The following is a 12,592-nucleotide window of genomic DNA, read 5'->3' as shown; positions in this document are numbered from 1 at the left end:
GATGCAGGGCTAATCTTTGTTTAATGCTGCACTTTTTTGTCAACATCTTTCCATATCACTTCTCTGCCTTTGTTGGCTAACTATCTTTTGCCTTTCACTCCTAAAGCCCAACTATTTGTGGGCCCCAGAAAAGCAATTCTGCATACCCTGTGGCTGCAGTCCTTTAAGATCCATGTCACTGCGCTGTGATATGTCGGGGAGATGCAACTGCAAATCAGGATTCATGGGTAAACGCTGTGAGAGCAGACAGGTGCATAAACGGAAAGAAAATCGACGGGCCACTCAGCAAATCCAAGTCCCTTCTCAGAGATGGGGCTTCACTGGTACCAGCGGGTGCCCCCGGGGTGCTTACAGGCCTGTCGCTTTGGTAATCAGAAAACCTGTGTGATGCATGGGCTGGATTTCAGCTTTTGTTTGTGCATGGGGACTCCCAAATAGTGGTTGGAGGGTTTTACACCCATTCTGTGTTATGCTAAATTAACAGTTTATCAAGAAGCCACAGGTTTAGGAATATGACATGGTACAAATGCAGACTTCTGAAATATTTACACTCTTTCAGGATTGAACCTAGCCCAAAGCACAATATAGGCAAAACCATAAATACCAAAATAAGTCTAGAGATAACATAATCAATAGTGACACACACAGAAATTATGGGTGAAATCCTGGCCCCATTGAAGTCAATGGGAGTGTTGCCACTGACTTTATCTGGGCAGGATTTCACTCTATATCTTTACTGATTCCAGATACCAAGAAGTTTAGCCCAGGAGAAGGATCAACCCTGGTGGTGATGAACATATGTAGGAATTCTGGAGCATCATGTGTAGTAGACTTTGAGTTTTCAGTAATTCACATGCTAGCTACTTGGGCTGACTTCTTTTATTGGCTAAAGTGCTTATTTGAGGAATCTATTTCCCAAACTGAAAACAATTATCAGGAAAGTCTTGTTATTTTTCATGTCTAGTCAAAGCAGTCTTTTTTGAAGCTGGTGTAATTATAATGCCCTGTTCCTAAATGGAAGTGTTTAGGATATAATTTTGTTACCCCAAACCATATACATACATACTATTTGCACATATATTACACACACACAAACATCCATCATAAGGACAAAACATCATAGTATATTCAGAAAGATTCAGCACGCTCCTTTTTTTTTTATCCAGGATCTTGGAAGTGAGAAATTTGCTCCCTGTTAAATGTGATTCTTATAAAATAGAGTATTAATTTAAGTATATAAATAGATTTTATTGAGGATTAATCTGGGGGGGACTGCATGATTTATCAGAATGCTTTTCACTCTGCAAAACTCATCACTGTAGAAAATACAGTATGCTGGTGATCCTTCTTTCCTTCGTTCACGCTGTGCAGTTCTAGCCTGTGAGCCAATATTACTGTTTTTCACCCTGATAAACAGAATTTATTAGATCCTATCAAACCTTTCATTGAGAGCTGAGCTGCATGCTGGGTTATGCTTACTTCGCTGCATTAATCTGAATGTCTGTCCTGAGATTTTGCATATTCACATTTCTTCTTTTGAATTCTATTTCTTCCTCTTATGAAAGAAATCTTTAAAGATGGTCTGTAGATTTAATTGGACCTGGAAATTTAATCACATGAGTTTGGGTATTCCTTTCTCTCTGTTATGTTTCATCATGCTAAGGTACATACCAGTGTAGCATATCACTATAGAATTTGGAAATGAAGATTTGGATAATTACTTGTTATATGTATGATCCTTCATTAGTTTTCACATGATTCTTCCAGTTGGCCTCTGCCCAGATGACCTGTTCCAGCAATCTGATCCATGTAGGTGATCCCTATGGCAGTGTGGTATCTGAGGATTCCTCCTTCCTGGATCAGATTTCAGTACGCAGGCCTTAGTTGCAAGCATGGTATTTCATTGAAAACAATGGGGTTTCACACATACAGCAGAGGGTTACAGAGTTTGCCTCAGGTGCTGTAACTTCATTGACTTCAACCAACCTACACTGATTTACACCAGCTGAGGATCTAACCCTATTAATCTAGGTTACGCAGTAATACATTTTTTCTCCTTTCTCCATTATTTAATGTCAGTGTGAAATAATATTAACTAATAGTTTTAATTCTTTTATATCTAATTTTTCACTGTCTCCATTCACTGAGATGTAGCAAGCTAGCTACCTGGATTTTTCCTTAAATGTTGTGCCATAACATGAAATCCACAGTGTTCTGGAGTTTAACATTCTCTGAAAATCAACTCAGCTAAACAAAAATACTCCACTTCTACAGCCTCATGCACTTTAATGACAAAATCACTATATGCAAAGTTTGTTTTCCCTGTCATATTCACAGTAAATATACACCTAATGTAAAAATTGAACTCATCATTTTAATACAAAGAATTTTGTGCTGCCATAGAACTTCTGTTCAGCTGATTCAGTGTCAGCAGTTTAACCTATCAGCCGAAAGCTCAGTATAGATCTGTCCATTGTGATATATATTAAAGCCTTATCTTCCTTTCTTCACAAGTATTTTCACCTTATACAGATTGGGTTAAGGGGGGGAAGCTACTTAGTGTTATAACCACTGATATTCAACTTTTGTAGAATCTTTGTCTTCAGGTTTTGATTTTGGAAGGCCCCTGTAGCGGTTATTGCAGAAAAAGTAAAAGAATAAAAAGAAGAGAAACAAAAGGCTCATTGGATAGCTTTATCTTCAGCTGTCAGAGCTATTTAATTGCCCTGAAAATACTGGACAACACTCAAAACTAGAATAAAAGAATGCAACTCACATTGAAGTAAATAAAGTTGCACTTGCTTATACCATAGCTGAATTTGGCCTGTGAATTTTACCCTGATGCTTCCTTATCCCTCATTCCCCCACCCCCATTTGGCAGCAAAATAGAGGGTTCCGTTGTTTTTTGTAAGTTATCTCTATGCATTATTCACAGAGTGCTGTAGTCATATATACAGTTTGACAAATGTGTGAGAAATGGTCCCTGGCCCAAGGAGGTGAAATCTATCCTCCCATTCCATCCTGTTTCCCTTCTGTGGGAGCAAGAATGGGCCTTAAATCAGACAAATGTAATAAAAATCATAATGATAATGTACAAAGCGTATAGCAGACTGTGCTGAAGCACAAGTCAGTATTTGTATTTATTCAGTTAGCTTATGACTATAACCTTCAATAATATCACAATCCAAATACTCAGTTCAGCAAGATGGAGCCGGCATTCCAGCCAGGTTAAATGGCAAAGTTCTACAAGTGATCTTTTAGAGCAGACTTCAAAATCTCCCCATTGAAATAAATTGCTATACTTAGGGATGCCTTATGAGTATGTCTTTGGGAGGTTGTTTGCAATCTGATTGCCTTCCATTTCTGCATGTGTAGGAAGGCTCTAGAAACAGACATCATAGGAAAATTCAGCAGGCTTACACAGCGACACAAAGTGCCCTAATTATAATAAACATTGGATCAAATCCTTAAGTCCTTACTCAGATCAGAGCCAGCAAGATACATCATGTCCTCAGGCTTTAGGGTCTGGTCCTTTATTTGTAATTTATTTCAGATTATTCTTATTGCCGTTGAGGAGGAAAGAACTCAAATAAACCCTCTGCCCCCAGCACTTTTACTGTTCAACTCTTTGTTCTGTGGATAGACATTGTCTATACTAAATGCTCTTCCTCTGTCTTATGTGGCAGCCTGGAACATTTGGTCTACAGTCGTCTAGAGGATGTGTTCCCTGTAACTGCAATTCTTTTGGTTCCAAATCCTTCGACTGTGATGAGAACGGACAGTGCCATTGCCAGCCTGGCGTAGCAGGAAAGAAATGCGATCGCTGTGCTCATGGGTTTTATAACTTTGAAGAAGGAGGATGCACTCGTACGTAAACAATCAGGTCCCATTTAATGGCTTGTTGCAGACTTTTCCCTTCTCAATCTGTAGCATGTTCTTCCTTGGACTATCCTATGCTATATCTAAGGTGGGGCCATTGCTATGAGCCGAGCTGCATACAGAGAGAAAACAGGATAATATGGAGTGAGCCACTCTTACCTCTTTTTATAGCCAAGCTGCTGTAACATGGGTAGGCATAAAAGGCATAGGGACAGAGCTGGTCAGGAATTTTTAAATTAAACAATTTTTGATTGGAAAATGGTGATTCATGTAAACTTTTTGCGGAAATGATCAATCGGGAAGGTTTCTCAGATCATGGATGGAATTTCTGGTCAGAGAGTGAGCCCTACAATAGCCCAGTGGCTAGGGCACCAGGAATGTGTGAGAGCCAGGTTTAAGTCCCTGCTCTGAATAAGGAGTAAAGAGACTGAAAAGGACACTGTCCTGGTAGCTAGGGCACTCACCTAGGATATGGGAGACTTACTGACTAGCCATGAAGTAAGGAATAGCTTCAACAGATGAGACTGAGAGAAGACCCACACCAGACTATCCCATATTCCAGCGGCTTGGGCAGTCTTCTGGATGGTGGGAGACCCCTGTTCAAATTCACTCTCTACATTAGCCAGAGTGGGAATTGAATCTAGGTCTCCCACATCCCCTGTGAACTAACCACAGGGCTAAAGTTATAGGGAGGGGAGCAGCAGTACCCCTTCCTTGTTTGGCCATTTTGTTAAATAAGCCCTTGAAAGGAATGGGAAACAAAATCAGTTTTGTTTCATCTGAAACTGATTTTTTTAAATTCACCCAAATTTTCACAATTTTACTGTTCAGTTCTACCTGAAATTAATTTTTTGTTCATTTTTTCCAAAAATTCCTGTGAACCAAAAAATCAGTTATTCACTCATCTCTAACAGTAACTGCCATCATCAGGCTCTTAGCACGTAAAACAAGAGAACTGTGAATGGAGTTCATGATTGGTAGAGCTGGTCAGGAATTTTCCAACAAAATATTTTTTGTCAGGAAATGCCAGTGTGCTGAAACAGAAACATATCAGTTTCAGCAAAGCTTCTGTTGAGAAAGATTCTCAGCTCTATATTTCTTTGGGGAGGGGTAGAGAGAGCTCAAGACCCACCCAGACTAGCCAGGAGCCCAGTGTTTGGGGAACTCATGTGGGATATGGAATACCCAGGTTCAAGTCCCTGGTCCAAATCTGGGATAGCAGAGACTTGAACTTGGCTTTCCTGCTTCCTAGGGAGTGCCTAAAGTACTGGGCTATAGAATCAGACTCTGCTTCTGTTGATCGGTCCTGTTGGAGCTGTTCCACTTTGTGTAAATAATTAACTATTCATTGGGGCAGAGCGAGGTCCTGACACTTATAGCCCAGTGGTTAGTACATGTCCCAAATCTAGAGTTAGTATCTCTGTCTCTAGCTCAGTTTTGAAAGTTTTGGTTTCATTCCACATTGGAGCAGAACCAAATGTGGAAACCTCAAGGTTTTTCATTAAATGGAATTCTTGTTTTCTGGCCAACCCTAATGATTGGTCTCTTCTTCTAACAGTCACAGAACTAGAAAGCACATTCCTTTTGTGAAATCTTTCTGTCTTTAATCATCCTACAGATAATCAGAACACTTAAATACATGTTTTCCCCACTCATTACAAAATGTTTTTCATGTAGTTGGGCAAGGGGCATGAAAGGACAATAAATGAGATTTTACATTAAAATCTTACATTCTGTTTCTCCAAACACAAAAAGACAAAGTTTAAGACAGTATATTAAGCTGGGAAAGCAATCCAGGTAAAAAGGGAGTTTTTTCTTTTAGGAGGGGTTTTATTTTTGTTTTGGTTTTTTGACAGAAATATATTTGTTTTGTACCAGATGAGAAAGCCATTGAAAAAAAAATCCAGCTACTCAAAATGTCAGGAAGACTCCAATTTTTAGAAGTTCTAAACTGAAGAAAACAGACAGGAAGGAATTCTGTTAAAAATGCAGTCCCCCCCCCCATTTATTTTTAGTAAGCTTTTTATATGTTATTTCAAAAGACAAAAAATACAGGAATTGAATAATGAATCACATAGAAAAGATGGAATGTTTTTAAGTATATCAAATCATGCTAGAAAAAAGTCCATGAAAATGAGCACCAAAGAGACAGTTAAGTGTAGAATAAAATATTGGGCCTCTTTTATCTAGCATTTATCCAAGAGGAATGTAATTTAGAGATTTTTGGCATAATAAAAAAAAACATAAAACCTACAAAGGTATATTGTAGAAAAACAAAGTATCACAATATATTATTGACATCTATAGAGAAAAGATGTATGAGATTTCTACATGTGAATCCAGTTCTTCACTTACAACAAATGAATTCTGCTTTTATTATTATTATTTATTTTATTAAGGTCTTACTCTAAAATTATTGTGTATTATAATATCAATTTATTTTTAATTAAATAACATTTGTAGGGAATAGTACTAAAGTCTGGAAATCCAGAGAAGAGAATTCAAGTGACAAAGACTCAGTCCATCAGTGAGCTCCGCATGGCTGGGCCTCTATGCCAGCATGCAGTCAGTGGAGCTGTGTGGGCACAGGAGTCCATCTGCATGAAGGTCATTGTAGGTTCAAGGCAAAAGTTTAATAATTTTCTGCAGCAGTTGATTTGTTTTAGAGAGATCAATTTCTACCAACCCCCAGCCAACTGTTACATCTTCATGCCATGCTCATTATCTAGTTCTGGTTGGGGTAGAAATATTACAATATAACAATAGAAGGCTTTTTATTGGTATATTTTATCTGTTCAGTGAGCTAAATTATGCTTGTGCCACAAACCCTAAGTAAGGGGTAGTACATTCATAGAATATCAGCATTGGAAGGGACCTCAGTAGGTCATCTAGTCCAACCCCCCTGCTCAAAGCAGGACCAATCCCCAGACAGATTTTTGCCCCAGATCCCTAAATGGCCCCCTCAAGGATTGAACTCACAACTCTGGGTTTAAGCAGGCTGATGCTTAAACCACTGAGCTATCCTTCATGCCTACATTGTTGTGCTGCCCTAGAAATAGACCAGAGAACATTCCCTTTCTGCTGTAGTGGGGAGTGTGGGAAGGAGGGTGGAGTTCCTGTGCCAACCCTGTTCCTGCACTATCTATATTTTTAACAATGGGGGTCAGTAACCATTGGAACAACTTACCAAGTGTGGTAGTGGATTCTCCATCATTGACAATTTTTAAATGAAGACTGGCTGTTAATCTAAAAAATATGCTCCAATTCAAACAGGAATTAATTTAGGGAAGTCCTGTGGCTTGTATCATACAGGAGGTCAGACTAGATGATACCAGTGGCTTTATAATCTGTGAATCTATGGACCTGGAGCAAATTACTTCTTCCAGCACACTGATGCAGTTGCATTGGTCAGAGCCCCCACTCACCCACCTGTGAAAGCAGCTCTCCCACCCAAGATGCTATCCATGATGTATAGTCAAGAGTTGTCCTGTGCCAGCCTTCATGGAAGTGTTCGATTGACCATAATCTGGCTCATTATATTTTAAGATGACTCAGTTCCAGCCAATAAAGTTAAAAGAGCTGAAACTTTAACTGATAGTTCTTCAATCACAATTAGTTGGGAATACCCAGAATCCAAACATTTGTAGATTTAATCATTTTTTCCATAAATTCTGGTTTACTATGAATAGAACATTATCTCTGATAAGTGCTCCAGTTAGAGCTTTAGTGCTATCATTCTCTTCATAAAAATCCTGGATTTTATCATCCAGCTCATTGATTTATTTCTTCTATTGCTGTACTACGTTGTTCTAAACTTACAATTTTATTTTAAATCAGAGTCTAATTTTGTTTGAAGAGTTTATTACAGAGCCATTAAAATCAGAATGTGGTGAAGAAAGAGAAATGGATTTCTGTTCTACTGATTTAACTGCTTCTGATGCAGATGCAACTAAAGGGGATCCCAGTGGCGAATGTGGGGTTTCTGCTGTCCACAGTATTAGTGCCACTTGGAGTGGCAACCAGTTCAGTGGTGGGATATTTAATCAGACTGCCTCCTTTTTTATCTTTCTGTCACCTCTTTGGAGGCAAAAGGATGAAAAGAAGGGGAGCCAGGAAGATTAGATTTTTTTTAAAGATCTCCCTCTTAAAATAGAGGTGCTTGGCTACAAGTCAGCCTCTCTGCAGAGAAATTCCAGAGAACAAGAAGAAATGGAGAGAAACCCTTAGACTTCAAAAGGGAAAAAGAGGAAAGAATAACTTTATTTCATATAGATATAGATATGACAACAGAAAAGTGTCATGTAGTGAAAGCTCTGATGAAAATGGACTTAACCTTGCTCTCTATATGTCAGGGAGGGAGGGTGACTTTATCTCTGTTTTATTTCTCTCTCTCTCTCTCCCCTGAAGCTTGCGAGTGTTCCCATCTTGGTAATAATTGTGATCCAGTCACTGGCCGCTGTGTGTGCCCTCCCAATACCATAGGAGAGAAGTGTGATAAATGTGCACCAAATTACTGGGGTCATGACATTGTCAGTGGGTGCAAGGTGAGTGGATCTCTTATTTTCTCTCTGTGTTTTCCATGCTTTTTATGGGGTAAAGTACAGTAGTTTGAAGCTACAATGCAATTCTAGGCTTGTAAAGAGCCACATGGTTGCATTTGTGAGTTTTGGTATCAATCAGGGCAGGTGCTGATGACCTGTATCTGAATACTGCAGACTCTGTCCTGGAATGCAATCTGTTATTTGCTGCATCAGCAGATCTGTTTGTACCATACGTTCATCCATGCTGAAGCTGTTGGATATTGTTTGTTTATAATTTCTGTATTCTAGGGAAGATTACTGTCACAGTTCAGGGCAACTGTACCTGTATTTCCTACTCTGGTCCATCAAGGACACCCACTCTTAGTCTTCTAGCACTCCAGCGATCACCTCTCTTGGGCGGAGATCCACATTTCTCTCCCTACTGATGAGCAGGCTGCACAGCTCCCTGCCTACACTGTGAATTCATCAGCAACGCAGACTGACTCTGGAAGCTGCTTTGCCTTCCTTCCTCAGAGACTATAAACAGCATAACTGCCCACAGTTAAGTTACCATGCAGCTCTTTCAAAGCAAGTGCATTTCTTCTTAAGATGAAAGCACTACAGAGAAAACACACTAAAAATAATAACAGAACCTACACATGTGCTAATAAGCTTACCAGAGATCACACCCTGACTTCAGGAAGGGCTCTGGCAGGTGACCAGCCCTTCAAACTCCACCTAGGGGGTTACCAGTGATTACAAGTTCATAATTACCATGGCACACAACACCCATGAATCTGAGAGCATCTCCTTTATACAGTCTGGGTCTTTGACTTGGTAATAGTTGGAAATTAAAAAGTGCTTTCTAAACCGGGTTGTATGCTTCTATTTTAAGAGATGTGTAAACCTTCTTATGAGCATCTAAATCCCACAAGAGTTTGTCACAAGAGTTAAGAAAGAGAAAGAAGGGAAGGAGAAGAGAAGAAAGGAGAGGGAATGAAAAGATGAGAGGATGTGAGACAGGCAGGGGGAGGATTTGAAAGATATGGTAATGACATGCACTGAAGTAAGGTGAGTATCATTCAGCCAAGGCTGAAAACTAGTGACAGTGAATATTATGCCACGTTCAAATATCTGCTCCTCTCTGCCACTCACCTTGACAAAATGGGGTTTAATACTGCTGCAATTATGCCAGAAGAGAGTGCATTGCCTGAATGTAGTCATATACCCATTAATGACCTTCCTTAAAGGGTTGTTTCTCATCTAGTTCAAGCTGCTAACTAATTATGTAGAATCTTTTCTCTGTGTGTTTAAAGCTCCTCTTGTAAAAATCTTTGTCTTTCTGCTGCAATATAGAATGCTTGGCTTGAAACCAGCCTAATAGGGGTGAAGACCCTTGTCTGAGTTGTGGAATCCATTCTCTGTTTGTCTTTTGTATGAGTGTATTAGCATGGCAGCTGCTATGGCACTACCGAAATTAATAATGATATATCAGTCACATCTTCCCTTCTAGCGTGTTGCAACTAATTTCTCCAAGGTGAGGTGTGAATGCCCACTCCACTTGAGCTCTTAGTGGAGCAGGTTTCAGAGTCTCTCATAACTCTCAGGCTGGAGAATGCTGCATAAAACTGGTTCCTTGCAAAAGAAACATATGTGATTGTTATTTAGGTTTTGATATTGTACCCCGAGCTATCTCTGTGTGTGGTGAACAATTTGTTCTCTGGGATTTATCTTCCAGCATAACTTATTGAATAAGCCTACTGCTTTGAAAAGGTTTTAATTCTTAGACTATACAGCAGCCTGTCAAACATTTGCTAACCATTAGTGTTTCTGTTGCAGTCAGTAAAGATTGAGTATGTGTCTGTCATATAAATGACCTGTGCTGTGAGCAGGTCTTTTGAATTCAGATGGGATGCTGTAGCTAGTCATGTTAACAAGATTTTAATTTTGAGTGGAAACTAAATCTGCAAATTTTGTCCCTCTCCCTGCCAGCTTTGCTTCTTTAATTTTAGTGAGCGTGTGTCCATGCCAGTTACTGTGGCAACTTGTACTATTGGCACTGGAACAATGTTGCTATTGCAGGCAAAGTTTTCTTGATATGAGGCTCCCATCCTACCACTGATTAAATTGAATGTTCTCTGCTAGCATTACCGATACTACTTAGGGATTGATTCTTCTACCCTTTGGAGGTCTTCAGCTTCTCTTACTACCTGCTTCTCTATAGGACCCTTTACAAAGTCAGTTCTGTCTGCACTGTGAAATGTGTTGTCCATGCACTGGAACATAATTAATAACCATTGCACTAGCTCTGGTGAGACTCAGTGGCATTGGGATTGAGACCTTTGACAGCTGCAGTTCTGGCAGTGTTGTCTAAGACTGCCCTGCACCAGATGTCAAGATTTGTTTGTGGGTTTAACAAAGCACATTATATTTCTCACTCTGCTACTGCACACCCGGCTACTAGACTGGTTCATTTACAATGCATAAACCTCAAGTGATAAATAAAATATGATGAAAACAATATTGTAAATACATGTACTTTTCACTCCTGGCCCCTCCCTTACCCGAACTAGATTGCGGCCTTCTGATACAGATGCACTGCTGTTAACACTGGAAATACATTCATGTATACGAACTCCCAAGTAACCTGTGTTCATCTATGGCTGCAAATGACAAGACTTCCTACAAGAAATGTGATTAAAATCTAATGTGGTGTCTCTCTTCTTTATAGGCCTGTGACTGCAGTGTGGTTGGATCCCTCAGTTTCCAGTGTAATCTAGATACAGGGTGCTGCTCCTGCCACCCTAAATTCTCTGGGGACAAATGCACGCTGTGCAGACCGGGATATTGGAAATACCCACAGTGCATTCTCTGTGACTGCTTTCTGGCAGGGACTGATCCTCAGACTTGTGATGCAGAGATGGAACAATGTTCATGTGTTGATGGTACAGGGCAATGTAGCTGCAAGGTAAGGCAATGAGGTATGCAAGCTGACTTAATGGTGCCATTGGAACCTGCTTCAAAGTTAATGGGGGTTAATATGTTGCTCTTTCATCTACTAACCTTTAATAAAGCACGTTCCCAAATGTGGCCTCAACTTAGATTTTTTTTCTTATTGTATGTCTTTCTTCCTGTCCTTACAGAACTGTTACCATGATGACCATATTCAGTGCACAGAACCAGCTCTTTAGCAAATTAGAGTGACTTTTTGGGTGATAGCAACATTTGGGCCATATCCCATAGTCCTTAATTAATCCTTACTGGGACATTGACTTCAATGGGAGCTTTGTTCAGTAAGGGCTATAGAATTTGTCACATTAATACTCATCTCATTGGAGTGACTCCATTTTAGGATCCTTCATTCTGTTTCAACATCCAGACACGTAGAGAGAGTAGAGAGCTAGTAATTAAGGAAGAGGGAGCTGAAATTACTATTATTGCTTGATAATTCTTTTACCAAATGGACATTAGTTGACACATTTTAAGCCTAAACTATAGCTCCCAAAGGGAGAAAGGGTGTTTTACAAAGCCTTATAAAAGAAATGTTTTCTCTGGTTGCTTGGTTTTTAAAATTTTGATGAAAGCAGTTGTTTTAATTTATGTGATCCTGGCATGATTGTGAGTCTAAACACAACAGCATGGAGCTCCAGAAACCAGAAACCGTAACTGAGTAGGAGCAAAAGCAGTGACATTGACCATTTAAGGTTGATAGAAAAAAAGTTAAACAAATGGTGTAAATGAAATTAGATAGTCAATATTCTTTCAATTTTAATACTCTGATTTGCTATTAGTAATAGAAATAGAGATTTTTTTTCCTGGCATGTTTTATGTTGACATTATTCTTTAAATAAAATATTCAGCTCCTTAATATTGCCTGTGAGTGTTAAAATGCCACAGAATTGGTATAAAAATCCTTTCAAAAAGGCTCAGTGTAAATGATGGGTACATCCAGTGCTACACAGTCTAGCTTTCTTTATTGGGAATAATGGCATAGTGGAATTAAAAGTATTGACATTCCAACAGTGAATAGCTGCACATTTCAGCCCTTTAAATATTGTTCAATGATGCAGAAAAACAATCAGACGAAGAAAGAAAGTGGGAACATTTTTCCACCCTTGATATTTCTATAAAAATAAATTCCTCAGCTAGTACAGTTAGTACCATACCTTAATTATTCTGATGTGTCAAGATAA

The 12,592-nt window shown here is 39.3% G+C and overlaps 1 protein-coding gene across 13 annotated transcripts in view; it reads left to right on the top strand.

Annotated features, from left to right (window-relative positions):
- LAMA2 (laminin subunit alpha 2) overlaps positions 1-12,592 on the top strand; it is a 477,311-nt gene that overhangs the window by 323,564 nt on the left and 141,155 nt on the right. For 12 of the 13 annotated variants that reach the window (XM_039528773.1, XM_039528772.1, XM_039528762.1 and 9 more), the window contains 3 exons: positions 3,687-3,867; positions 8,287-8,423; positions 11,131-11,367. In XM_039528773.1, coding sequence (XP_039384707.1) covers positions 3,687-3,867; positions 8,287-8,423; positions 11,131-11,367 — 555 coding nt within the window. The remainder of the gene's footprint in view (positions 1-3,686; positions 3,868-8,286; positions 8,424-11,130; positions 11,368-12,592) is intronic. The other variant, XM_039528768.1, reaches the window with a different exon arrangement.

The sequence above is a fragment of the Mauremys reevesii genome, linkage group 3, assembly GCF_016161935.1.
Source record: "Mauremys reevesii isolate NIE-2019 linkage group 3, ASM1616193v1, whole genome shotgun sequence".
Lineage (NCBI taxonomy): Eukaryota > Metazoa > Chordata > Testudines > Geoemydidae > Mauremys > Mauremys reevesii.
Note: the sequence above shows the minus strand (reverse complement) of the source record. Positions and strands in the feature narration are given on the sequence as shown.